At 38.5% G+C, this 27909-nt stretch overlaps 1 protein-coding gene across 1 annotated transcript; it reads left to right on the top strand.

Annotated features, from left to right (window-relative positions):
- LOC149839547 (protein yippee-like At5g53940) lies at window positions 1–27894 on the top strand. Its single transcript, XM_090002616.1, has 5 exons — window positions 1–258; window positions 6161–6204; window positions 27306–27414; window positions 27485–27540; window positions 27628–27894. Exons 1-5 carry the CDS (start codon window positions 163–165, stop codon window positions 27683–27685), a joined length of 363 nt encoding a protein of 120 aa, XP_089858742.1. The 5' UTR covers window positions 1–162; the 3' UTR covers window positions 27686–27894.
- Window positions 27895–27909: the final 15 nt, after the last annotated feature.

Below are 27909 nucleotides of genomic sequence, written 5' to 3'. Positions count from 1 at the left end.
TCTCTCTCTCTCTCTCTCTCTGCATTCCATCTTGGGGATTTGAATCCGGAAATGGCATTTGTTCTTTAGGATCCCCTTCGTTTGGTTTTAGGGGATCTTTTTGGCTTGAAAATTGGTGTTTTGGGCCATTGTGGTTTGTTGGTTGTGGGGATTGAGGAAGAGATGGGGAGATTGTATCTGAGTCAATTGTCCGGGCAGTTCTATTGCTGCAAAGCGTGCCAATGCCACCTTGCTCACTTTGATGACATTGTTTCCAGGGTATTCTTTTCCTCTCTTATCAGATTTCTATGTTTTCTTTTTCCCTTTTCTGGTTCGCTGGTTGGTTTAGATGATTGTTTCTCGGCACTGTTTTTCTCTGGGTTTTAAGTGGTGGGTGTTATCGTATTCATGGTTCCGGTATTTGTGCTGATTCTGTTCTTTGTTCTCTGTTGGTAATTGTTATCTTCGATTCTGATGATTGATGTGGAATGCATTCTTTGTGGGTTTCCATTTCTTGTCATTTTTAAGTGGTGGAAGTGATGGTGGTGTTGTATAATATTGAATGTTGGATGGATTTTGTTCCAGGCAAGATCTTGTGAATTTTGATGAGAATTTTCTTTATCTTTGTTAGAATTGGTTATTGGATTTGATGCTGCAAAGACTAGAGAAATTGATGGTTGTATTTGATAGATTTCTTGATCGCTTTTTAATGTTTTATATGCAGTCTCTTTTGAATCGTTGTTTTAAACTGAAATTATTGTAGATTTAGATACTTGAAGGGGTAGAAGATTAAGTCGATGTTGCTCTTTGAAGAAATGAATAATCGGTTTCTTGTAATGGTAGGGAACTGAGCATAACAGATAATCCATTCTCTTCCTTCTATTTTAAGAACCTCTTTTGTCATGTTATACTACAGTCAGTTGCTTATTACCTGAAATGATGGATTTATAAATCTTTTCTAATAATCCACTAGTTTTATTTATTACATCCACATAAGTTTCTCCTGTTGATCTGGAATGTAAACTGAAGCTTTGTATGGGATATTTCTCAACGGCTTGAAATTGCTGCGGTTTGAGATTGCTGCCTGCTAAGCTCTGTTAATATGAATAAAAGATGATGCCGAATTGCAAACTTGATAAGAGGAAAGAATATGGAAGGACCAAGGTTGTCAGGCTAGGAAGGGGCAAAGAATAATATGGGAAGTGGAATTGAGAAGCAAGGCATTTTAAAATTTATAAGAAGTGAGAACTGAGGAACCTATTTGAAAGTGAAATGGGAATTAAAAAGGAAGTGGTATGTGAATTCAACGGGAAGCGAATAAAACTAAAATAAAAATAACTATTCTTAAATTTCATGATTTTTTATATAAGAATTCATTTTTTGTCAAAATCTAAAAATAATGATTACCAATTTAGAAAAAGTACATGGGAAGCGTGAGAGGAACTACATAAAAAAACATGAAAAAAAGTGTGAGAGAAACATATAGGAAGCATAAAGGGAGCATGTGAAAAGTATAGAAGAAGTGTGGGAGAATCAATATTCCTATTAAGTTTCTAAAGTAATGAGTATCATGCTTCTAAAGCGAGTTTCAAGGAAGTGTGCTTCCCACCTATTTAAGAAGCTTCTAGTAACTGTAGGAAGGACATATATACATTACTGGTTCTTTCATTTTAAGGGATTTATGTTTAAGATTCAAACATGGAAATGTGTAGCTGACCTTGGAAGGTCATGTCATATCATCTTAAAAAGGCCTGGTGAATTTACAAAGTCGCTACTTTATTGGAAGCCAGGCAGACTAAGGCTCATCTGTTTTTCATTTGAATGGAAAGTTCTTTTCTTCATTTCAGTATATCAAATTGAACCAGGAGCTGCTGTTGATTTTCTGATAGCATTATTGGAAGGTGTTAAGGGCTGTCAGGGTTGCCTTAAATTGAAAGACAATAATAAATTAGCTATAAGAGACTATTAAACTGGATGTTGGTCCATGAGGAGACTTTTGCAAGAGATGTTTTGTGAGGCCAACACAAGTTGTCTTTGATATATTTAAGTGATTAGTATTTAAAAGAAAATGGCTGCTTTGTCAGGTAATTGGAAATTTTGTTAATGGAAACCGCATTGTCTCCTCTATTTCCAATCTATAATCTTAGGTTAGAAGGCATTTTTTGTCATCACCAAAGTTGGGATTCTTTTACTTTTTTTTTTGTGTACTGCAAAAGTAGTTTTCTTTTCAATTTGTTATTATTTCTTTTCATATGTGGTTTCAAAAGTTACTTCTTAGGACATATTTGTGTATGCAAAACGGTCGCTAGGTTGCTAGAAAACTATGTCACACGGACTCGGCTAGGGGGTCGACGCACCCGCGTCGACACGCCCGGACACGGGGCAGACACAGTCAACCAAGTGTCGAACTCGGTCAACGCACTGGGGCCGAGTCCATCCACATTTTGGACTCGGTCAACTTTGATAGAGTCTATTTTTGTCCATTTTTAGGTCAAAAAACTAAAAAATTGATTTTATATATATTTTTAATATATATATATAGCCAGACTGTGTGCACAATCACAAACTGTGCACTTTTTTTAAAAATATATATACATATATATAGCCGAGTCCCCGTATCTAAAATTTTTGAAATTGCGCCGCACCCGTGTCGCACTCGCACCCATGTGACATAGCTAGAAAATCAAAGTTAGTGGTGACTTACCTGCGTGTTTGAATGCCTTGAATCCTATGTCACATAGGTGTGGGTGTGGGTGTGGGTGTGGGTGCGGGTACGGGTGCAGATGCTGCGATGCGGCACTTTAAAAAAACTTGGGTGCGGAGAGGATACATATATATATATAATTTTTAACAGTTTTAAGTTAACACTATGTGGATTTGTGTGCATTTATGTATTTATATATACAATATAGATAAAAATAGACTTGATTAGGGTTAATTGAATCTACTTTTGGATAGAAATGGACCTCAGTGTGGTTGACTTTACCTAACATAAAGGAAGCGGTGTCCAAGTGTCGCACCCGCCTGGGTGCAGGTGCGGTGCCCTGCTAGAAGAGTCTGTGCGACATAGCTTGAATCTCATATATGAGGATTTGAGCTGGCATGGGGCTCGTTGATGTGTTCCATGCCAAGATCCAAGCCATTTAAAATATGGGTCTCGAATACCTTTGTTTTAGGGATTTGGCATCCCTGAAATAAAGGGAGAGAGGGCGAGATCCTTGGATCTCTCGTCCAAGCATGATGCAGGGCAGGATGGACCCAGACCCTACCCCAAGACCTGTGACCCGGATCCAGATCCATCAAGAAGAAGACCTGGATCTCGTCTCGGGTCCATGACTGGACCCGAGACCCGGATCCGCCAGTTGAATATTTAAAACCCTCTCCTAGGGTTTTACGGAGGGAGAGAATATTGAAAATGCAGCAGCCTTTCTTTTTGAGCACTTTTCCTTGTCTTTTCTAATGTCAATGTTTTCTTCATTTTGATTTTCAGATTCTAGTAATGTCGTTACTTACTTTCTACCCATTACTATTCAGTTTATTGTTTATTCGAAAGTTCATTGGAATAAAAATTATACAACTGTGTTACGGTGGTCGCTATTTGTTTGTTTTCTGCACCGTGCACGACTTGGGAACCGAGTTCCTGGCATTCAACACAGAAGTGACCCAGCAGTCGACGCATCCCCTGAATCAAAGCATCTCCCTAGCTGAGGCATTCAAACACACCCCTAGAGTTTTTTGACAAAATGTTTGAGCTTACACATAAATACAGTAAATTCATGATGCCAATAGTGGCAAATATGAGTTAAATATAACTCTTTAATGCCTATATAAATGTCCTTTAAAACACTGCTCCAACCACAATGTAGGATTAAAAACACCACCACCACCAACAACAACTACGCCTTCATCCCAAAACAATTGGGGTCGGCGATGTGAACCAAAAAAGAAAATCATTCTGGGTCTTCCACATGAATCCTTCTCCTCCAATCATTTCTATCCAATGCCATGTCCTTAGTGAGGTTCAAAGCATTCATATCCTTTTCTATCATCTCCATCCATGTCTTCCTAGGCCTACTCTGACCTCTTTTAACTAATATATTTTTCTCATTTCTCTATCCTTCTAACTGGAGCATCATTAGGCCTTTGCCGAATATGTCCAAACCACCGTAAACGATTCTCTCTCATCTTATTTTCAATGGGTGCAACGCCTACCTTCTTACGTATCTCCTTGTTCCGAATCTTATCTTTTATTGTATTTCCACACATCCATCTAAGCATACGCATCTCAGCTACACTCATTTTTTGAATATGATGTCTCTTGGCAGCCCAACATTCTGTACCATATAGTAAAGCGGGTCTAATAGTCGTCCTATAAAATTTTCCCTTCAACCACTCCAGTTGCACTTTTCTATTTCATCCACCAAACCTTTATCCTATGATTTACCTCTCCATCAATTTCTCCATACTTTTGAATGATAGATCCCAAATATTTAAAACAATCATCCACCGGTATTTTTGTGCTCACCAAGCTTCACTACACTCCCACCAGTAAGGTTCTATTTAGAAACTGGCAGTTGGACGAAGTTTATGCATTTGGAAAAGTTGCAGCTGCCAAATCCTGGATTTGGTGCAAATACAAAGGGGAGAGCGTCTCACTTCCTTTTCTAAATGCATAAACTCCCATCTCAGCTGCCATTTCCAAACATCCACCACCAAAGTAGTTATGCTTTTACCAAATGCATAGACTCCCACCCCTGCTACCAGATCCCAAGCAGAGCTTAAGTTTTCTTATAAGAAATTTGTTACATGTTCTTCCTATGTTGCCCATTCATGGATATGGTGGCTTGAAGTTGAGACCAAGGTTACCGGAAACACTATAGAACATGGGGAAGCATGAAATGCGGTGCTTCCGAAACACGTGGGGAAGCAACCATTTTAATTGGGAAGCTCACTTCCCACTCGCTTTTCACTCGCTTCCCATTCACTTTCTGCTCCTTTTTGTGGGAGGTTTTAGATAGTTTTAGCTTTTAATAATTTTTTTAACCCAATATCGGGATAGCTCAATTCCTATTTGCTTGCCTTTCGCTTCCCACTCGAATCTTAGGTCACTTCTCTCTTCGTTTCTGGTTCGATTCCTATGTTGCTTCTCTTCTCGCTTTCGAGACGATTCCCTGATCGCTTCTAAGTTGTTTCACGCTTCTGTAATGAAATGGTGGTCTTCCACAAAAGCACGTGAATCTCTCAAAGAGTGTCTATTAGAGACACCTTAAACACAACCCATAAAAGGGTATAAATGGAAGAACACAATAAAAATAATAAATCTTTATTCCTCACAAGATATGCTTAAAAAACATTGAATACAATGGAGGGGAACACTCCTATTTATACAAGTGAAAGAGTGATGAAGGAGAGTTCTTTTAGAGCTCTCCTTAAGAGTCGTTGGCCGTTGGAGGACTAGGTCCAACGACTATATCCTTAGTCAAGTCCTAGTTGGGACTTGACTAGGATATAGTATCTAGTTCTAAACAAACTTGATAAAAATAAAAAATACAAAAAGAAAAATAAAAATAAAAATAAATAAAAATAAATAAAAATAAATAAAAATAATAATATTATTATTATATTGTTATATATATTATATATGTTACATTTTAACAGCTTCCCGCCTCCTAAAATTTTAGAAGTGTCTCGCTCCCGCTTTCTCGACTGACAACTTTGATTGATACACCAGAATGAAATGTCGTGTGGAGGTTTAAAATGCTTGACAGGAGAACACGTTTATGAGTGTGTGTTTGACCATACAACTTTAAAGCTGTAAGTCATAAACTGGATGTAGCATAAGAGTATATAACTTCCAATTTTTTATCCATATAATATAGTTTAATCTCTCTCTCTCTCTCTCTCTCTCTCTCTCTTAGGTTCACTAGGCACATAGCCACCCACAACCCTGGTGAACATGGTATGATGGGTGTCCAGGTATCATGGATTGTGGAAACGTGTTGCTGATTAAAGTTATGTACTAAGTCTTCCTGGTCATATGAAGCTTTATTTTTCTATTTTAGTAACTGAAGCATGGATCTTAGCTGTTACCACTATGTTTCTCAGACATTTTTCTTTGCTGATTCTTGCAATGTGTGGATTGAATACTTGTTCTTATTGTACTTTGTATTTCCTTTGTTAGGGTTTTCAAAGCCGAAGTGGGAAAGCGTACCTATTCAATTCTGTGTAAGATCTTTTTGTAAATCAGTATTTCTTGTTCTCATTTATATTCTTGGCAAACAGATTCTTCATCCATCTAGTAGGAACAATATCATTTCAATTTCTATACAAAAGTTCTCACACCTATAGCTTCTGTTTTTTTATTGACATTGATGTTTACCCTTTTTTCAGGTTAGATGTAACTGGATGTTGACGTCAGGATTTCTTTTTGTTTATTTCTTGCTCGCTAATAAAGTTTTGGCAATCTCTTATTCTTGTATTGGCCATGTGTTGCTGTTATTTTGTTATTCTAGTTAGGAAGATTCTTTGATATCCACTTGTATGCATGGTAATTGTTTCTTTTCTTTCCCTTGTTTACGAGGTAATGCAACTTTGCTTGTTAGAGGAATTTATGCATTAACATGATGAAATATTTTAAATACTTTCTGTTGCAACTCTTTTGTTAACTTCTTTTTTCTCCATATCTCATAATTTCACAGTGGAATCGCTATGCCCCACAACATGGCATTTAAATCTGTACAATCCTTCATACATTACAAAACCACAAAAGTTACACTTTATTATTACTTTCAAACACATCCCCAAGTCAATTGGTGTACAATCCGCATTTGTTGAATATGCATGCAATATTATCTATATTAATCAATGTTTGATGATGTCTTGTGCAGCTCATAGAGATATAAATTCTGCATATGTGATTTTATGATTGTATTTTGTGTAATTCATCATTATTTCATGTGTTATAATTTTATAGAATTTTCGCTAATTTTTTATGATTTTCTTGATTTTTTTTGAATTTTGGAAAATTTTTATTAAAAAATTAGTATTTTTTACTATACGCTATGATACGTATCTAACTTTGGGCCTGACTGATACAGGTAACGATACAATACTTACAACCTTGTGAAAATGCACTCTTACACGAGAAAACTGCAAAAGTCCTATCTCCCTTGTGTAAGAATCAAGCCCCAAAGTGCTCTCAAGCCTCCTAGGGTGTGTAGGTTTTCCTCTAATGACCTTTACACAAATGAAAAAATAGGTCTTAAGGAGGTCTTTAAAACCCAAAACCAAAAAAGTATCTTTTGGGCCTTTTAAAATCATGCCAAGGGTATATCAGACGATGCACTTTGTATTGTACGATATAGGGACCTATCATACGATACACCTAGTACACATGCAATATACACTCGTATTGTGATACGAATATGCACTGGTTTACATAGTTATAAATATAATTATATAGACATAAATATATCTTATAAATAATATATATTTATATTTATGTAAAGATTCACACACACACATATACGGGCCGACAAGCCAGGCCAGAAGCCTTTGGGCCAAGCTGGAGCCTAATTTATAGGACCAAGCTTGGTCCGTTGCCCACCTCTATGTACCATTGGTTTGACTGATAAAGTTGCCTCTCATCAAGAAATACTAAGGTAACAAAAAGGTTCTTAGAAATTTTTACTTTAATAAAGATGCCATTATTTTGCAGAAAAATGGGGCTATTTCTTGGTAATCTCTAATTAGTAGCTTTTGTAGGCTTCTGCTTCCTATTCCTAATCCCAAAATGAAGCATTCTTCTTTATACTTTTTAGGTTCCATATGCACAATTATCGGCCTTTAGATACACTTTAGTGTTAAAAGGATCAAAGCAGAAATCCTTCTAATGTGCTGTGTTAACATGTGATGTACTTGACAAAGTTGAAAGTTTGAAATCCCATGTCAGCTTTTCAAGTAGAATTTTTGCACTGCTAATTCAGTCCCTAATGGACTGTACTAAAATACATTTTATGAAATGACAAAAATACCCCTGATATACGTAACTATGTTTTAACACTCACCCTCAAACTTACGGTGAAATCATCGAAAGTTTGTTAAGAAGTTACAAGAATCTTGGTAGAGGAAGAGCTTTGGTAAAGAAGTCGGCAATCTGAAACTCGGACTGAACATATGACAAAATAATCGTTTCCTTCAAATATTTTTCTCGAACATAGTGACAATTCATCTCAATATGTTTTGTCCTCTCATGAAATGTGATTGTTGGTTATATATATGACGCTTTTGTTATCACAACATAGTTTTGAAGGTTCTGAAACATCAACACCCATATCTGAAAGTAGTGATCTCATCCACACGACCTCAGTGGTTGTTGTAGCCATCGCCCTATACTCAGCTTCCGTGAAAGATAATGACACTTTCTGTTATTTTTTGCATCACCAAGAAATGAGGGAATCACCTACAAACACGTAAAAACTTGTAGTTGAGTGACAGTTATTGGGATCTCCTCAATCAAAATTAGTATAAGCAATAAGATTTAAAGATGATGAAGATGATAAAAAAAGTTCTTTAGATATAGTTTTCTTGATGTATCAAACTATTCTTAATACAACACTCATATGAACTGATGTGGGTACATGTTGAAACTGACTTGCAATGTGTACTGCATGCGCAATGTTTGGCCTGGTAATAGACAGGTACATTAATGATCCGATAAGTTGCCTATAAGGAGTTGAATCATCTAATAACACTCTGTCTTCAGCTCTCATTTTTGTATTTATCACTTAAGGAGTATCAACATATTTTGTGTCACTGATTCCCAAACGGGCAATAATATCAGCTGCAAACTTGATTTGAGACAAAATGTTTCCTCTTGGCGAGTATGCTACTTGAATTCTTAAAAAGTATCTCAAAAACCCAAGGTCAGTCATATCAAAAGATATTTTAAGCATAATTTTAATTTCTTCATTTTCTTTCTGATCATTCCCAGTGATGATCATATCATCAACATACAAAAGGAGAATGATAAGTGTGGTACTTGTAGATCTTACAAAAAGAGCAGTATTAGTGTAACAAGATTTAAATCTAAGGTTCAACACAATACCACTAAAACGATCATACTATGCTTTAGGAGCTTGTTTAAGCCCATATAAAGCTTTTTAAAGGTGAATAACTATACCATTTTCAATAGTCAAACAAAGGGGAGGATTCATGTATACTTCTTTATTTATATTTCCATTTAAAAAAGTATTCTTAACATCTCACTGATATATAAGTCATTTTCTAATGGATGCTACCACAACTAGAGCCCTAATTGTGGTCATGCGAACTACTGGGGCAAATGTTTCCTCACAGTTTATTCCATACTCTTGAGAGTATATTTTTACAACTAATCTTGCTTTATATCTTTCTAGGAACTCGTTACTTTTTGTTTTGATTTTAAAGACCCATCTACACCCTATTGTCTTCTTTCCCTTGGGAAGATGTTTAATTGCAAGTATGGGTCTTATATAATGTATCTAATTCTATTTTCATAGCTTCAACACATTCTTTTAGATGGTTCATAATATAAATGAATTGCTAGAAGACAAGCCCTATAGTTTGGAGAAAAGGATTCATAAGAGACAAATCTATTTGGAGGCCTATGTATTCGTTCAAATCTTCTAACACTAGTTTTTTCTACATTTGTTGATTGATTATACCTTTCAAAAGCACATGGATGCTCCCCATTATCTTGTCTAGAGTATTGTAAGAGATTATGAGTTGGTTCTCTTTCTTCACTTGAGTCATTAATAGACTCAAAATTATCAATGTTATCAACAATTTCATTATTTGATTTAGGTAACAAATCAAATAAGAAGGCATACTCGGATTCTTCCTAAGGTTTTTCAAAATCAAATCTATTTTTATTTTCAAGAAAAGTAACATTTATAGAGAGATAAAGTTTAGCATTTATTTGATTATAACATCGATAGCCTTTTTTATTTTTGGCATATCTAAGAAAAAATACATTTTATAGCTTTAGGAGAGAGTTTGTTATATTTTTCAAGTACAAAACATTTACATCCAAATACTCTTAGTCTTTTCAAATCAGGTGAAATTTTAAAAAGTTTTTCAATAGGAGAATTGTTTTCCAACGTTTGAGAAAACATTCTATTTGTTAGATATACCGCGGTGAAAGTGGCTTCGGCCCAAAAAAAATTTGGAATTTCTTTTGAAATAAGTAGGGTCGTAGTAGTTTTAATAATGTGATGATGCTTTCTTTCAGAAATGTCATTTTGTTGGGGGGTTCTAGCACAAGATCTTTGATGTATAATACCATGAGTTTTTAGATATAATTGAAATTCATTTGAAAGAAACTCTCCCCCTGAGTCTGAGCGAAAGACTTTAATATTTGTTTCAAATTGATTTTTAACAAGATTATGAAAGTTTTTGAAACACGAAAAAACTTCGCATTTGAGTTTAAGAAAGTATATTCAAGTATGTCTACTAAAATCATTTATGAATATAACATAATATGAATAACCAACTTTTGACATAACGGGAGTGGGACTCCATACATCTGAATGCACTAATTCAAAATTTTCATTAGTCAAAGAGGTTCTAGATCCAAAAGGCATCATTTGCATTTTTTCAAGTATACAATCTTCATATACAAAATCTTTATCTTTACAACGTTTTTTCAAAAATGAAAAATGAGATAATTTGGATATACTTGGGTATTCTAATCTTTTGTGTCAAAGATCTAAATTAATGTCTTTAACATAATTACAAAAAGAGTTTTTGGGTAAACATAAGGAATCCATATAGTAAAGATCTTCTTTTCTATGGCATTGTCCAATTAGCTTCCCTGACTGGAGATCATGCACCCAACAAGCTTTAGATGAGAAGAATACTTTACACCCATAATCGGAAATTTGATAAACCGAAAAAAAAAATTAAGTCTAATTTTGGAATAACCCTCACATTTGGAACAAAGAAGTTTTTTGAAATATTGGTAAGGTTTTCTATACTTTTGACTTTTAAAGAAGTACAATCGACGGTTGATACACATGGAAAGTATGAATTAGTGCAATCAGATAATAGAGACTCATTATGAGTCATGTGAAAAGAGGCTCCCGAATCCAAAATCCATGAAGACTTATCCGAAGAAGAAGAGAAGAAGATGGTGGCGCCGGATATAGAAGAAGTGACTTTAAGAATTTGTGAGACAGCCTCTGCTATTTGGGCAATTGTCAAATCATTGAAGTTGCCTCATTCTTTGATTATTGTGGTTCTTCACTTATGGCGGTCACTTTCTTGAACTTGGGACAATTCGGTCTTATATGCTCTGGTTCCTTATAACGATGACAAATGATTTTACCTTTGTATCCTCCCTCATTATGTCTTTCTCTATTGAATTTTCTTTCAAAGTGAGGGGGTTTATATGTTTTTACAAAATTTTCGGTTCTTGATATGGCAATAACCTCATCATTAGACTTGTGCCTTCCAAGTTTTGTTTCCTCTTGGCAAATTTGAGAAAGGGACTCACTTATAGGAGTCGAAGTCTCATGAAGCAAGAAGGACCTAATTTGCTCAAATTTCGGTCGGAGGCCATAAAGAAAAGAAAATATATTCTCTTTCTACTTGAGATCTTCTCATTTCAATAACTGAACCTTCTCATTTTGGTTCTAACGTGGTTAGTTCATCCCAAATAGCAGATAAAATACCATAAAAATCTCTTACACTTTTATCTCCTTGTTTGGTATTACGTACATTGTCTTGAAGATAATATAGCCTAGCCATATCTTTTTGGATGAAGGGTGCTCTTTTGGAAAATTCATACATCACATGCCCTTTTAAATTTGATAATGTTAGTGGAGATTTTGAACTTTATGTTATTCATGAACCATGGAAGAATTTGAGTATTGCTAGCTTCCCAATCTTCTAACTCGTTTTGATATTCTTGCAAAGCTTTCTCTTTTTTTTCTTCGAATAAAGCTTTGACTTGATCTTCTTCTTCTTTTGTCAATTTGAGTTGGGGTTTATTAGTGGTTCCACTAAGAAAACCCCATAGCTTTTTACCTTTGATGTAATTCTCGATAGCGGTTGCCCACATCAAATAATTGTTTTCGTTGAGCTTGTAGGAGATGACAAAGGCGAAATCTCTTTCTGCCATAATAAAGAATTCTTGTGTTGACGGTTTGGATGAGAGCTAAAGGTTGAAGAGCACCACCACAAGACGGATAATCCCAATATATCTTTCACTTCAAGAGCCTTGCTTTGATACCATGTAACGAAACAAGAATGCACAAATACAATCCCAACAAAGGGCTACACAAGTGCACAAATATAATATGGTCTCCAATGAAGTGATAACAATCTCATAAAAGAGATACACAAAAATGTGAAATCCATAATATCACAAAAGCATAAAGCTCACAAGAGCATAACATAAAATATGTTGTATTAATACTTCACCAAATGTTATATAAAAGCATTACAATACATGAACTGTAACGCTCCAAATTTCAAACTTGCGAACCTTTTCAGAAAAACAGGCAAGAGACTAGAAATATCTCTTTCCTTCAGAGTTTGTTTATGAAATCAGCGAAAGATTTTTCTTTTGTTAAATCAGAAGGCAAGCTGACAACTTTGGGCACGTTAGCTAAAAGAACCAAAACTCACAAAATTAGGGTATCCTAAGGAAAATCCATTACAAACCCAAAGCGTCCAAGACGTGAGCTAAGAGCAGGAAGAAGAAGTCTTGAAGTCATCTTGCAATCGCGCCATCGCCCGTAGTGTACCTAATCATCACCTGTACCCATAGAATGAGTTAGTTTCGCGAAAAACTAGTAGGTGCGCAAGAGAGACTACAAGAAACTGATTTAAGTACATTTAATTCAGTATGTTGAGCAGTTTAAAGCAGATATGCAGTTAAACATGTAAGCAGTACAACAAGGTAAGCAATGCAAACGGGTAAGTAGTGCAAATGCGTAAGTAGTGCAAGCGAGTAAGCAGTGCAAACGCGTAAGTAGTGCAAGCGAGTAAGCAGATCAAAGCAAGTAAGCAATTCAAAGCAAGTAAGCAGTGCAACTGACAAGCGCAATATATGATTCAATTGATCGTAGGCTGTGAACCACCACGCAACTAGCTTGTTCTCGTTTCTAGAACGGGGTTTCTGCATCCAATCATGGTCATCGTTTATCGCCCTCACTACTTCTAACAAACGCTTTGTCCTGAACAACCTTTATTTATTCCCATCTCTCAAGGCCTTATGCGGCCAACTGTCACTTGTTATGACTCACTAAGGCGTCATACTTTCTTAGAAAAGCCCACCCTTCCGTAGAAGGTCCAAAACATGATCACTATCTCAAATCGCTAACGATCTGATTCTCACATTTGAGTCCTGCATGTAATCATGCTAAAACAGAAAGCCAAAACTATAATTTCATAGATGACTATCTCAAACAATCTCAGAAGATCATCGCAGCTCACCATAACTTTTTATGGTAAGCAAAAACACAAGATCCACGTCGGATCGCTCGGTCCGGGAGATGTACGACCTGATAGGGAATTACCGCCCTAAAGGGTATACCTGGTCTTGGACCATACACTTCCTCACAGGAGTTCACCGACTTTGCGGCTACTCGTTCGTGGAGAGTGTACATCCTCATAGAGATTCTACCGCTCTAGCCGGATTACCCGATCTGGGAAATGTACAACCTCACAAGGAATTCCGTCTTAGATGGTATACCTGGTCTTAGACCATACACTTCCTCACAGGAGTTCACCGTCTTTGCGGCTACCCACTCGTGGACAATGTACATCCTCATAGAGAATCTACCACTCTAGCCGGTTACCTGATCTTGATCATACGCGCCCTCGCAGATAATCCTTTGGAGATCAGGTCCTCAACAGACACCCTACTCAGTGATACATGCATCAATACAGTCGACTGCTCCGAACAATTGACCGCTCTTGGGTCAGCAGCCACAATATGGGCACAAACATGTATATCAGCAATATGCATCGTATCACTTCACATAGTAAAACAAAACACACGATCACACATTCCTCCAATAAGGTTCCATGAACCATGAACATATTATCGCATACTTCTAACATTCTTATCACGTGACATAACAATCACATCATACAGAAGCATAAAATCCTACACATCGTATTATTGCCACAAGGAACATTACAATCCTCAAATAGGACCTCAAAGCATGCATAAACGACACATGAGAACACGCAGATATGGTAATCCGGTTGATTCTATAGGCGAAGAGTAACTAACTCTATCCGACAGTCAAACAAAACAACTGAATAAGACAAGCACTCATGACAATGCTCGTAAGACATACCATTACCATCAAATGGCTCAGTCCATCAGCAAGTAATTAAATTAATCGTAAGGCATAAACCATTGCATCACAAGCCATTCATAAGCAATCATACGACAACAGTTATATCACAACATATAAGCAGCTTATAAGACAAACGGCCACATCAATCCTACTTGCCACCAGTTCATAGATTTCGAGTTGTATGCAATCACATCAATCATAAGAGATGCAAGCCAACAAGTGTTACGTTACAATAAGCACCAACCAGTTCGACCAAAGGATAAAGCAAGTCACATGCTAGTATGTAGCAACTGGCATAATGCTATTATTATAAGCATTTAACTAGTATGAGAAGCTAAATGTTACTTAACAAAGAACTGTGTAAGCAGTTTAACAAACTAAAGTAACGCCTCGACAGGCGGGTACAGCTCAACGAGTCGCATACTGAACTACCGAGCAAGCAAGCAACCAGTGTGAACAGACTTTATGTTTCGATATTACTGGCCTGTGGGTACGCGCAGGCAAAACGTAGAAACAACTGAGACTAGTTCGGGCGTCTGTTATTCTATGTATTTTCAATAACCCGAATAGCTAGTTGAGTCAGCTTCAAAGGGGACGACTTTAGCCGAGAGAGGATTCCCCAGAGGCTGATAAGCAGTGCCACGGATGCATCCAAAGTGTTGAACTAACTATTGTAGCCCCTTTCCCCTAACTCCAATGACTGGAGAGGCCAGATCATCTGCCCGTTGGGTGGTTGTTAACAACCTGTCCATTAGAGTTTTGTACCGCTTTGTCCTCTCCCTTGACAGTCAACCAGAAACGAATAGGTACGTTAGGGGTTGCTTAACTAATGACCAATTCTATGTTGTGGTCTTTAAACCACTAGAGTATCTTGCCTGTGAAAGCGAATGTGAGGCCATTTATGTGATTACAGTATTGTGCATTTAGCACTGTTCGGGGTCGCACGACCGTCTCATCCGATCATCGCAGTACTAGATGTGTCGTGCACGACTACAAGTACTCTAGGATGAAGGGGGTATAGGTCCTCAATAGAAGCCTCAACCAGAGTGTTTCACAAAGATATAATGTTTATCTTTTGAAACAACAGTACCTTGTGCCAACATTATGCATGCGATTTTCTAGAATCTCATCTGCTATCGGGGTATCTGCATGCCTCGCATGACTCGATATCGGCCTCAATAGACGGGATGTGGGTTTCTCAACAGAACACCCGCTAAGAAGTTCGCTCGAACCCCCAATTCGGGATCACCCGAGATATGCCGAAAAGGCGAACAAAACCAGCCAATCACATCCTTCCAAATGCTTCGATTTGGGGCAGTCTTTGATGCTTTTGCGCAGCTCCCTAAATCTCAAGTCTACTATGCAGGAACTGCGTACTCGAAGAGCCAGGATCCTTGCGAGGTATCTCTCTCCTTAGACGATGATGTATCTCTCGCTCCCGACTGAACTCTTGTCGCAAGAGGGAGAGTGGTGAATGCCCCTTGCATCCTTCATGAGGATGCCTTTAAGGCATACGCAAAGAGCGAAAACCTGCACGTCATCTGTAAAAGCAAAGCAGTAACAACACATATGCAAAAGCAAGAGCCTAGGCTCAAAGCGTGACGACAAAGTAAAGATGGTAAGGAAAAGTACAACGCAAAATCCTTTGCGCGATGCGCGACGACAAAGTAAAGGACAAGGATCGCGAAACTGCGTCCTTAAGTTAAATGCGTACTCATATAAATATATATGATATATATGCATATATATTTATTTAATTATCCTTTTTAGTTAATTTAACTCAATTCAATTGTCCAAGTCTTTTGTGCAATCTTCCCCTACCTTGAAGGGTGACGGTCCTCGTATGTCAGCGGCGTAGGTAAGCATAAGCTCAAGCCATGAAGGGCGAGCAAGATCCACCGTTCAACCTGTGATGCTAAAAAGGTTAGCATGCCAAAATCCAATTGAGAAGTGGGTTCGGTAAGACCTGCATCAGTACTGGACTCCGATACGAGGGTAGGCAGGGAGCTCAACTCCCTGTAGAATGCAGAAGAGCAACATAGGCAGCAAGATCAAGGCAGAGGGGCGAAACCCCCTACCGGAAAACAAACAAGGTGCAGGGGGCAACGTGTTAAAATGTATCTAATATATATATATATATATATATATATATATATATATATATATATATATATTCTGTATATTACAAAATACCCGATAGGGGTAGTTTTGTAATTTCACAATAGTTGTTTTAGAAAACAACTATTTTATGTTTTCATTTAAATGCATTTTTCTTTTTTATTTTTTTCCTTTTATTTTTTGTATTTTTTAAATATCAAAAAGGGGTCCAACATAGAGTCGTTGGAGCCCCCAACGATCACAAATGTGATCGTTGGGGGCTCCCAACGACTCCATGGGAGCCCCCTTTTTGGCTCTCCTTTTGAGGCTTTTTGCCTCCTCCTCTCTCCTCTTCCTTTTGTATAAATAGGGGTGATCCCCTTGTATATTTTTCATTCTTGAGAGCTTCTCTCTCTTTTCAATAAGAGGCTTTGTATATTGTTGCCTTCTTAAAGGCCTGTGCTTGTATTGTCCCTTCGTGGACTTGTGATATTGTCTCTTTTTCATTGTTGTATGTGCTTGTATGCACTCTTTATATTTCCGCAATATCTCATTACATGGTATCAGAGCCACTCGATTCTTGAAGGAAAGGTGTGGTTCGTGTTATTTCATATCCAATAGATATCTTCTCACTTCTTGGCAACATCATGGAGACAAAAATTGACCTTTCTTTCAAGCTCAATGGAAAGAATTATATGATGTGGGCATCGGCAATGGAAAATAATCTCAAAGGGAAGAAGCTTTGGGGTTTTGTCATGGGTTCTGTTCCGGAACCTAAGCTTATGCTCACGAAGATTGAAGAAGGTCAAGAAAAGGCTCTTGAAAGAGATGCTCGCCTCAAGGCCATTGAAAGTCATCAAAAGGAAGTGGAAGATTGGGAAAGCAATCACGCAAAAATCCTTGCGTGGTTTATGAATAACGTGGAGCTTAAGGTATGTGCTAATATAGCTAAATTCCGTAGAGCCAATGAGGCTTGGTCCTTTATGAAGGGTATGTATACCCAAAAGGATCTTGCAAGAGCATACTTCTTGCAAGAAAAGATTAGAACCACCAAGCAAGGTGATTCTAGCATTCAAGACTATTATAGTGCTTTAAACCCACTATGGGATGAATTGGCTCTCTTGGAGCCAAAATGGGTTTCTATGGAAGACATTGATTTAAGGCAAAAACAAATGGAACAAGAGCGGTTGTTTCAATTTCTTTTTGGGCTACGTCCCGAATTTGAGCAAGTGAGATCTTCACTTCTCCATAGATCTATTTTTCCTCCTATTGAGGATGCTATTGCCGAAATCACTCAAGAGGAGACAAGGGTTGGCATGAGTAAGCATGTTGATGAAGTCCTTGCCGTATCCAAACCGGGTAATAATGTTAGAACCTATAAGCCTCCTCATTTTGGGAAACAAGGAAACTACAATGGAGGAAGAAAAATGATTGTTTGTCATTATTGCAATGAGCCGGGTCACATTAGACCCGCTTGTCCTAAGCTTATTGGAACCTTCAAGCCTAAAGTGGCTTCTCTTGAGGAAACCACCACCAAAGAAGATGAAGGCAAGAACAATAACATCAAAGAAACTCTTGGATAAATATCTATGGCTCTCCAACAAATGCTAAAAGTTTCTTCCTCCACATCGGGTGCGGCTATTGCTTCATCATCTTCACCCGGTACGTATTCTTGGATCCTTGACTCCGGAGCTTCTTTTCATATGACCCCTCATGAAAATGCACTTGTTGATGTTTGCACCAATTCAAAGGACTCTTGTGTCTCTACGGCCGATGGAACGTTTTTAAAATTTTCAAGTATTGGTTCTTTTAAAGATTCACAAAATTTTTGTGTTCCAAAAGTAAGAGTTGTTCCTAAACTAAATTTAAACCTATTTTCAGTTTCTCAAATTGCCGACCATGGATGTGAAATATCTTTCTCATCTAATGGTTGCTTTGTGCAGGATCTTCGGTCCGGGAAGCGGATTGGGCAAGGCCATAGAAAGGGAAACCTATATTATATGGACCATCTTGATCTCCCTACAAACTTTTTTTGTTCTTATGTCCAAGAAAAAAATATGGCAACTTGGCATAAAAGACTTGGTCATCCAAGTTATTCCAAAATGTATCTCTTTCCTTTTGGAAACAAATTTTGTAAGGAAAAAGAAATTAATTGCAAAGATTGCATTTTTGGAAAAATGAAGTCTATTCCATTTCCAACTAGAACTTTTCTTTCATCAAGGCCTTTTGAATTGGTGCATTCGGATGTTTGGGGGCCTTCTCCGGTTATGTCTAAAGGGGGTTATTCATATTATGTCACGTTTATTGATGATTTTACTCGGTATGTTTGGATTTATTTCCTTAGTCATAAATCAGAAGTATTTACTTTCTTTAAAGATTTTCATAAAAAGGTTCAAAATCAATTTCAAAGTAACATATCTATTTTAAGATCCGATTCCGGTGGCGAATACTTATCTCACGAATTCCAAAACTATTTAACCCAAAATGGCATTTGCCATCAAAAGTCATGTCCTAGGACTCCCCAACAAAATGACCTAGCGGAAAGAAAACATAGGCATATTATTGAAACCGCTAGAACATTACTTATTTCTAAGAATATTCCAAAGAAGTTTTGGGCCGAAGCCGTCTTAACCTCAATCTATTTAATCAATAGAATGCCCTCTTCTAAGTTAAAAAATGCTTCTCCATATGAAAAACTCTTTAAATTTTCACCCGATTTCAATCGTCTTCGTATTTTTGGTTGCAAATGTTTTGTCCTATCACACAAAAGGGATAAGTTATCTCCAAAAGCAATTGAATGTGTATTTCTAGGATATGGTGAAAATAAAAAAGGGTATAGATGTTATGATTTTAAGAATGATAAATTATATATTTCAAAAGATGTAACATTTCTAGAAGAAGAAAACGGTTTTATTAAACTAGAAGAAACAAATGAAATTGACTATATATTCTTATATGATCTTATTGATGACATACAAGAAGATTTTCTTGAAAACATTGATGATTCTCGTGAGGTATCCCCTCTTGACATAACACCCTCAAATGATAGTGATTCTAATATAAATGCTCATGATAGCGATACCAATATAAATGTTTACTCAAGAAGAAATCAAGAAAATCCTATTAGTGCCCTCGAAAAATACTCTCAAATTTCTGAATCCACTGAGGAACCACAAGTTAGGCATTCTTCTAGAATATCAATACCTCCAAATAGGTTTGTATCCTATGATTCCTTAACTCCCAACTATCGGGCATGTTTAATAACCTTACACTCTTATTTTGAACCGGCACATTATAATCAAGCTAAATCTATACCTCATTGGGTTGAAGCAATGCAGGTTGAACTTAATGCGCTAAAAAAGGCCAATACTTGGGAAATAGTTAATCTACCCTCACACAAAAAACCTATTGGTTGTCGCTGGGTCTTCAAAGTTAAAACTAAAAGCGATGGTTCTTTAGAACGATATAAAGCTAGATTAGTTGCTAAGGGATACTCCCAAGAATATGGCATTGATTACGAAGAAACATTCGTTCCTGTAGCTCGAATGACCAGTGTTAGGACTTTAATAGCTGTTGTATCAACCAAAAAATGGCCCATTTATCAACTTGATGTAAAAAATGCTTTTTTAAATGGAAGTTTAAGTGAAGAAGTTTATATGGATCCGCCACCCGGAATAAATCTTAAGCAAGGTCAAACTCTTCGGCTTTTAAAGGCATTATATGGCCTTAAACAAGCTCCTAAGGCTTGGTATGATCGTTTCAGTGATATCATGATAAAGTTAGGATTTCACTCTTGTTATACTGACACTGCTCTTTTTGTCAAACATGCAGGTTCTAGTATCGTAATTTTGTTGCTTTATGTTGATGATATGATTATCACTGGGAATGATCAAAATAGTATTATTAATGTTAAAAATATGTTAAAAAAGTAATTTTGATATGTCTGACTTAGGTTTTCTTAGATATTTTCTTGGAATTGAAGTTGCATATTCTCCTAGAGGATATATTTTGTCACAGATGAAGCTTGCTGCAGATATATGTTCTAAGTCTGGGATTTCCGATGAAAAGAAAGTAGAGACTTCCGAGGTTATTAATGCCAAACTGCGGTTGGAAGATGGGGTTCTTCTGGAAGATCCTACACCTTACAGACAACTCATTGGGTCTCTTACCTATTTAACTATCACCAGACCAGATATCACTCATGCGGTTCACTCTGTTAGCCAATTTCAGCATGCTCCTACAACTGTGCATATGAGTGCTGTTCTCCGAATCATCCGCTACATTCGGAATACCATCAATAAAGGGCTATTTCTATCCTCCTCTTCTTCCTTGAATCTTCTTGCTTATACTGATGCTGATCGGGGAGGTAATCCCAATGATCGAGTCTCAAGTACTGGTTTTTGTGTTTTTCTAGGAGACTCTTTGATTGCCTGGCGATGCAAGAAGCAACAGAAAGTTTCACTATCATCCACTGAAGCTGAATACAGGGCTATGGCAACCACGACAATGGAACTTGTATGGCTTCGCAGTTTGCTTAAAGACATGGGAGTTGATATCACCGAAGCCTCAAAGCTTTGTTGCGACAATAAGAGTGCCATCTATATTGCGAGCAATCATACTTTTCATGAGCGTACAAAACATATCGAAATGGATTGCCACTATCTCCGTGACGAATTCTTGCGAGGAACTATTTCTCTTCCGTATGTCACTTCAGAATATCAGTTGGCGGACTTCTTCACTAAAGCTCTTCCGGCTCCTCGCTTCATGTTTCTTCTTGGCAAACTTTCCGTCATCTCCCCGTAAAGTTTGAGGGGGGGTGTTAAAATGTATCTAATATATATATATATATATATATATATATATATATATATATATATATATATATATATATATATATATATATATATATATATTCTGTATATTACAAAATACCCGATAGGGGTAGTTTTGTAATTTCACAATAGTTGTTTTAGAAAACAACTATTTTCAGTTTTCATTTAAATGCATTTTTCTTTTTTATTTTTTTCCTTTTATTTTTTGTATTTTTTAAATATCAAAAAGGGGCTCCAACATAGAGTCGTTGGAGCCCCCAACGGTCACAAATGTGACCGTTGGGGGCTCCCAACGACTCCATGGGAGCCCCCTTTTTGGCTCCCCTTTTGAGGCTTTTTGCCTCCTCCTCTCTCCTCTTCCTTTTGTATAAATAGGGGTGATCCCCTTGTATATTTTTCATCCTTGAGAGCTTCTCTCTCTTTTCAATAAGAGGCTTTGTATATTGTTGCCTTCTTAAAGGCTTGTGCTTGTATTGTCCCTTCGTGGACTTGTGATATTGTCTCTTTTTCATTGTTGTATGTGCTTGTATGCACTCTTTATATTTCCGCAATATCTCATTACACAACGATCTCCGCCAACCTTGAAGAAATGTGAGGCAGGGTCCAATGACCCTTACTGTCGAAGAACAGATGCAGGCGACAGGGGGTGTCGCCCCTGTCGACAAAGGACAGGCAGGGCTCCAACCCTTGTCGACCCACCAGAAACAACAGGCAAGGGCTTTAGCCCCTGCCGATCCAAAAGTTTCAGGCGACAGGGGCTGCCAAAAGACGATAGGTAGGGGCCACAACCCCTACCAGCCAAAGGTAAGAGAGAGAGAGAGAGTGAGGGGCAGGGGCTGGGAACCCCTGCGAGTCGATCAACAACAGGCAGCAGGGGGCGGCCCCCTGTCAGCCTGCTGACTGAAAAGGAGGAGAGAAGAAGAAGACGATGGTGCAGGGAGGGGGCTCGACCCCTCCCTTGACCAAAAGAGGCAGCAGGGAGGGCTCAACCCTCCCCTGCCATAACAGAAAGCAGGGAGGAGGGGCTTGGCCCCTCCTCTGCAGCCAAAAGGGCACCAGGAGGGGAATCGGCCCCTCCCTTACCCTGCAGGACACAGGGAGGGGCTCTGCCCCCTCCCCCGCTAAAAGAGGGTCGCATAGAGGAGGCTTTGCCTCTCCCCTGCAACCTAGGGTAGCAGGGAGGTGGTTCGGCCCTCCCCTCTCTGCGTAACGGAGAAATGAGAGAGAGAGAGAGAGAGAGAGAGAGAGAGAGAGAGAGGCGTACCTGGGGGCTGCCAGAAGGTGCTCGTCGGAAGGAGGGGGGCGTCGGTGGCAATGCTCTGCAACGCAGAGAGAGGGAGTCGGTTGGGGGAGAGAGACCGAGAGACGAGAGGGGGAAGGAGGTTTCGAGAACCTCCCCCCTTCGTCGCTGTGTGCTTTTAAAAGCACGCAACCGACTTATCATCCGGGTCGGATCCGGGTCCAGATCCGGCCCAGATCCAACGATTTTTTTTACTCGGATTATTACATGAACACATGCTTTAAGGGAGGCAGTCCAACAGTCATTGGGGGCGGTCCAACAGTCGTTGGGGGCAGTCCAACGACTAGTTGGATTGTCTTCCAACAGTCATATTGACTATACATAAAATAAACAAAAAATAAAAATAAAAAAGACTTTTCAGTCCCTAATAGACTGTACTAAAATACATTTTATGAAATGATAAAAATACCCCTGATATACGTATATTTATAAATATATGTATATCTGATGCAGCGGGAAATCTAAGGTTGACCTTCACGTAATGGGTACCTGACGCGCTTTCGGTGCAGCAAAGGGGTCGACGCTGATACACTAATGGGGCTGACGTTGATGCTACTCGATTAGCACACAACCCAAGTTAATGGGTGCCGACGTGTTGCAGTGAGGAGATCGGACTCCAACGAGGCACCCCGGTGCAGAGTGTGAGAATCACGACTCTAGTGGGAGATCGGGTTCTGGGATGCACCTGGGTGCAGCAAGTAGGGGCACGATCCAACGCAGCGAGGGGTTGACGTGTTGTTAGTCTTCCAACGCACAACCAGTCAAGCAGCCACGAGTCTTCACAGGAAACGTGAAATCAGAAAATCAGATCAATTGATCCGAGCACTATGTATTATGAAATCGGTAAGGCTACAATGAATATGACAGGATAGGTAATAAGTAAGACTGAAACTTGCGGCTGGAATACCAGAAAGCAAAGTGAAGAAAGACTGCAAAGACTGACGTGAAACTGAAAAGAAATAATAAACAATAGGACATAAAAGAAGCAATTACAAAAAGAAATAATGGCCTGACAGAAAAGTAATAAAGAAAACAGAAAAAAGAATGACAAAGGCTGCTAAAAAAAAAGAAAACTACAGGGAACCAACAAAAGAAAAGAGAGGTTGCGTAAATTCCAATTTGTTTTTTTTTCACGAAACCCTAGGCAACTTATTTAAAGAATTTTGGCTGGATTTTGGGTCTTGGGTCTGGACCCGATATGAACCCTACGTGTTGTTGGATCTGGGCCTGCTCTGCATCATTCTCCTCGGGTTGGGAAGAAGTCGGCACCGACGATTGATCTTTCCAAAAGTAAGCATATAGATCAGACACACTGAAGATATGCGCTTCCATTTAAAATTATGATCTGCTCATGACTCTGCAAGTGTACCAATGACCATCTCAACCCAGAAGTTGCTGCCTTCCTCATCCTGGAAAATTTGTGATGATGACTTCATGTAAATTCCTTCATGATTATATCGTGAGGAGATATTATTCCTCCCCTGATTGATGGAAGCCCAAGCCTTCAAAGGACAATGGGGAGCTGAAGTGGAAAAGCAAAAGACATTGTCGTTCATGATTGTAATGACAAGGTCAAGGTCATCTTCACCATCAACATTATTTGCCAGAACCATGTTGTCTGAGGTTTCACCAATAGCAGCATTAAGATCAAGTAAAAGAACCTGATTCATAACTCTGCCATGAGTATGATAAGGAAACGTACGAACTTGAGACCCATCTTTTCCCCTAAGAATAAAGATGGTCCCTGATACTGTTGGAACCACAATGTCTGTCCTCCCACCTCCATTAACATCAGCTACTGTAGGGCCCAAGGGCGAGGTGGTGGCACGGATGGGCTGACGGTGCACCGGCTGGACTGCTTCCGCGATGAGAGGGTTCACGCGGGTCGTTGCTGATTCGGGTTGGAGGGGGAGAACTGTCGCAACCTGCATCCCTATGCAGAGTTTCTTCAACAGCTTCTCGTCGCGATGTTTGCTGGAGCGTCACCGGTGCTGGATCGACGACGGTAGTATCAACATGGTGGATCGCGTGCGTGCCTAACTGATTCAATGGCACTGCGTGCACATCCACCTTGGATTCAAATGCACCCAACCGTGCTTCGACCCCATCCATGCCCTTCGACAGACCGGCTACCTCCTTCTCTAGGCGTAGCATATCTTATTGCATCTCCGTCACCATGTCGAGCATCCGCTTCATGATCTTCTCTCGTGTCTTTTCGTTCGTAGGACCGTTCCTCGCCCCTTGCGTTATGTCGTTGACGAAGGAGGAGGGGTTGAGCTCTGATACCATTTGATGCAGCGGGAAATCTAAGGTCGACCTTCACGTAATGGGTACCTGACGCGCTTTCGGTGCAGCAAAGGGGTCGACGCTGATACACTAATGGGGCTGACGTTGATGCTACTCGATTAGCACACAACCCAAGTTAATGGGTGTCGACGTGCTGCAGTGAAGAGATCGGACTCCAGCGAGGCACCCCGGTGCAGAGGGTGAGAATCACGACTCTAGTGGGAGATCGGGTTCTGGGATGCACTTGGGTGCAGCAAGTAGGGGCACGATCCAACGCAGCGAGGGGTTGATGTGCTGTTAGTCTTCCAACGCACAGCCAGTCAAGCAGCCACGAGTATTCACAGGAAACGTGAAATCAGAAAATCAGATCAATCGATCCGAGCACTATGTATTATGAAATCGGTAAGGCTACAATGAATATGACAGGACAAGTAATAAGTAAGACTGAAACTTGCGGCTGGAATACCAGAAAGCAAAGTGAAAAAAGACTGCAAAGACTGACGTGAAACTGAAAAGAAATAATAAACAATAGGACATAAAAGAAGAAATGACAAAAAGAAATAATGGCCTGACAGAAAAGTAAGAAAGAAAACAGAAAAAAGAATGACAAAGGCTGCTCAAAAAAAAGAAAACTACAGGGAACCAACAAAAGAAAAGAGAGGCTGCGTAAATTCCAATCTGTTTTTTTTTTCACGAAACCCTAGGCAGCTTATTTAAAGAGTTTTGGCTGGATTTTGGGTCTCGGGTCTGGACCCGATATGAACCCTACGTGTTGTTGGATCTGGGCTTGCTCTGCATCAATATCAGTCTGGTATGAATATATACACAGTATTTTAACAAAAATAAGCTTTGCAACTTGGTAAAAAGCTGCAGGATTGCTAGACGAATCTGAAGAGGCTGTGTCCAGCTTCGTCTTCCACATGAAAGACCTGAAATGATTTGGAATTTTCTTGGACGTATAAACCCACAGGGTGTTCAAAGTGACTGATATTTACTGTATTATTGTTGTAATGGGTTTGGTGATCTCCATTAATGTCATGTTTGAGTCGTTTACTTTACTTCTTTATTGTTGTAATGGGTTGGGGTGATCGCTTTTTTATGTCATGCTTGACATGAAAATCTACCATCTGTCTCTTGCTTCCTGTCATGCTTGACTTGAAAAACTAGTGCTGGTCATATTAACTAGATAAGGTCATTCTAGAGTAATTAAAAACCTGGTTAGGCCTCTAGAGCTGCGATCATAGAGGTTATAAAAGAGAAGCTTCAATTTTATATGCATAGATTAACCAACAAACCAGGAAAAAAGAGGCCTTTCTGATGTCTGAAACTTTACGAAGGTGAAAATTGTCGAGGATCAGTTTAAATTGAATTCATGAGTGTCCTTTTTGCACAACGTGAAGTTCCTGCTTGGAAAATTCTCTTTGCTTTGGCAGTTCTGCAATACTAAAAAACTTGGCAGTTATTTGATATGTGCTAAGATTCCTAGATTTTTTCACTGTGAAAGAATACCTGAATCCGCTTATCATGCAATATGTTGGACTTTATTTACAACTTACTTCTTTGGAGTGGCCATGGAACATCAAGATGACCCTCTTGAGATACTTGTTCTTTAGGCCTCATGCACAGTTGAACTTTCTTCTATGGACAGAAAGGAACATGCAAATATTTGATTGCATGTCGCCATGTCACTTAGATGTAGTTTTCTCAATGTTTAAAAACTTCCCGAGTCAACTCGGTGACTCAGCCATTCACCAGGTCAAATTATTGAATGACCTGGAACTGAGCAAAACTCAGCGGAGTTGTAGAATAACTCAGCTGAGTCATACATATATGATGTATTTTTTATGTATATATGTGCATATTATGCATATTACATATAATGATATATTTGCATAACTATTAATATAATATATATATTATTATATTATAATACACATTATATGTAACAATTAGTTATACAATATATACAAACACATTATATACATATGCTTTTATAGAAGTATAAAGTCATCATGACTCCACTAAGTCACATAGTTGACTTCGCCAGTCATGAGTCAACCCATGCTGAGTCGAGCCACCAGTCATTGGGTTTTAAAACTATGTTTTTCTGTGTCTAGTTGTTGGCAAACTGAAATACATATGGTGGCAGCTCCCCCCCCCCTTCCCTCTCTATAAATATTGTTATTGTTTTCAAGACTATTTATTTCCAATCGTTTGACGCTCGCTTTTTCTTTTTCTAATGTACTGTCATGCATGGCAAAATGTTCTCCTTCAGAAGAATGATATTCTTGGCCATTATATCATCTCTCCCTTTCAGTCTTTTGTCTCAGTTCTGTGATAACTTGTGCTTGTGGACTAGGATTTCAAATTGGAGTAATGCATCTTTATACTTGTTATCTGACAATAGAGCAACTGCAACCATGGTAGATGCTAACTACTTTCTCTCTTGTAATGCAGTGTTAATGTGTCAGTAGGTATTTTAGAGGATAAACTAATGCTTACTGGTTTACATACTGTTGCTGATATCTACTGTAACTGCTGTCATCAGCTCCTGGGTTGGAAATATGTAAGTCTTTTTTATTATGGATATAGGTTCATCAGTTGGTGCACACATCATAACTTGTCCGCTATTTCAGGAGAAAGCATATGCAAAAGATCAAATATACAAGGAAGGGAAGTTTATACTCGAATGGTGAGTGCCATAAGATTTAACAGTTTTAAAGTGCTACCACCCAAAAAGTTTTACTTTGATGACACGTTTTATTTCTATGATACACAGTTGCAAAATTATACATGGAGATGGATCAGAATCCCCAGAGCACTCAGATAAAGCATAATAAACTGCGTTTACTGAGACTATGGATCAAAATGAGAATGCAAATTCATTAAAATCATTAGTATGAAATAGATTTAACATGATCAGATACAAATGAGGACTGGAGGGGCAGCCATTATTGCCAGCATGAACCTCTCATAGATTCTACCAACTTCTACTTTGAAGTCTTGTCCTACATCTGTTCTGACATGCTCTGCTTGTACAGGAAAATATTAAGATGCGACA

The sequence above is a fragment of the Nuphar pumila genome, chromosome 4 (assembly GCF_984573655.1).
Source record: "Nuphar pumila chromosome 4, dmNupPumi1.hap1.1, whole genome shotgun sequence".
Lineage (NCBI taxonomy): Eukaryota > Viridiplantae > Streptophyta > Magnoliopsida > Nymphaeales > Nymphaeaceae > Nuphar > Nuphar pumila.
The sequence above is the reverse complement of the archived record's forward strand: the minus strand, read 5'-3'. Positions and strand labels throughout refer to the sequence as shown.

Excerpts from the sequence above, each read along its gene's own strand:
- LOC149839547 (XM_090002616.1), top strand. The coding sequence starts at position 163 with ATGGGGAGATTGTATCTGAGTCAATTGTCCGGGCAGTTCTATTGCTGC. Across the intron at positions 259-6,160 it reads TTGATGACATTGTTTCCAGG|GGTTTTCAAAGCCGAAGTGG; the intron begins GTATTCTTTTCC and ends TTCCTTTGTTAG. Across the intron at positions 6,205-27,305 it reads GCGTACCTATTCAATTCTGT|TGTTAATGTGTCAGTAGGTA; the intron begins GTAAGATCTTTT and ends CTTGTAATGCAG.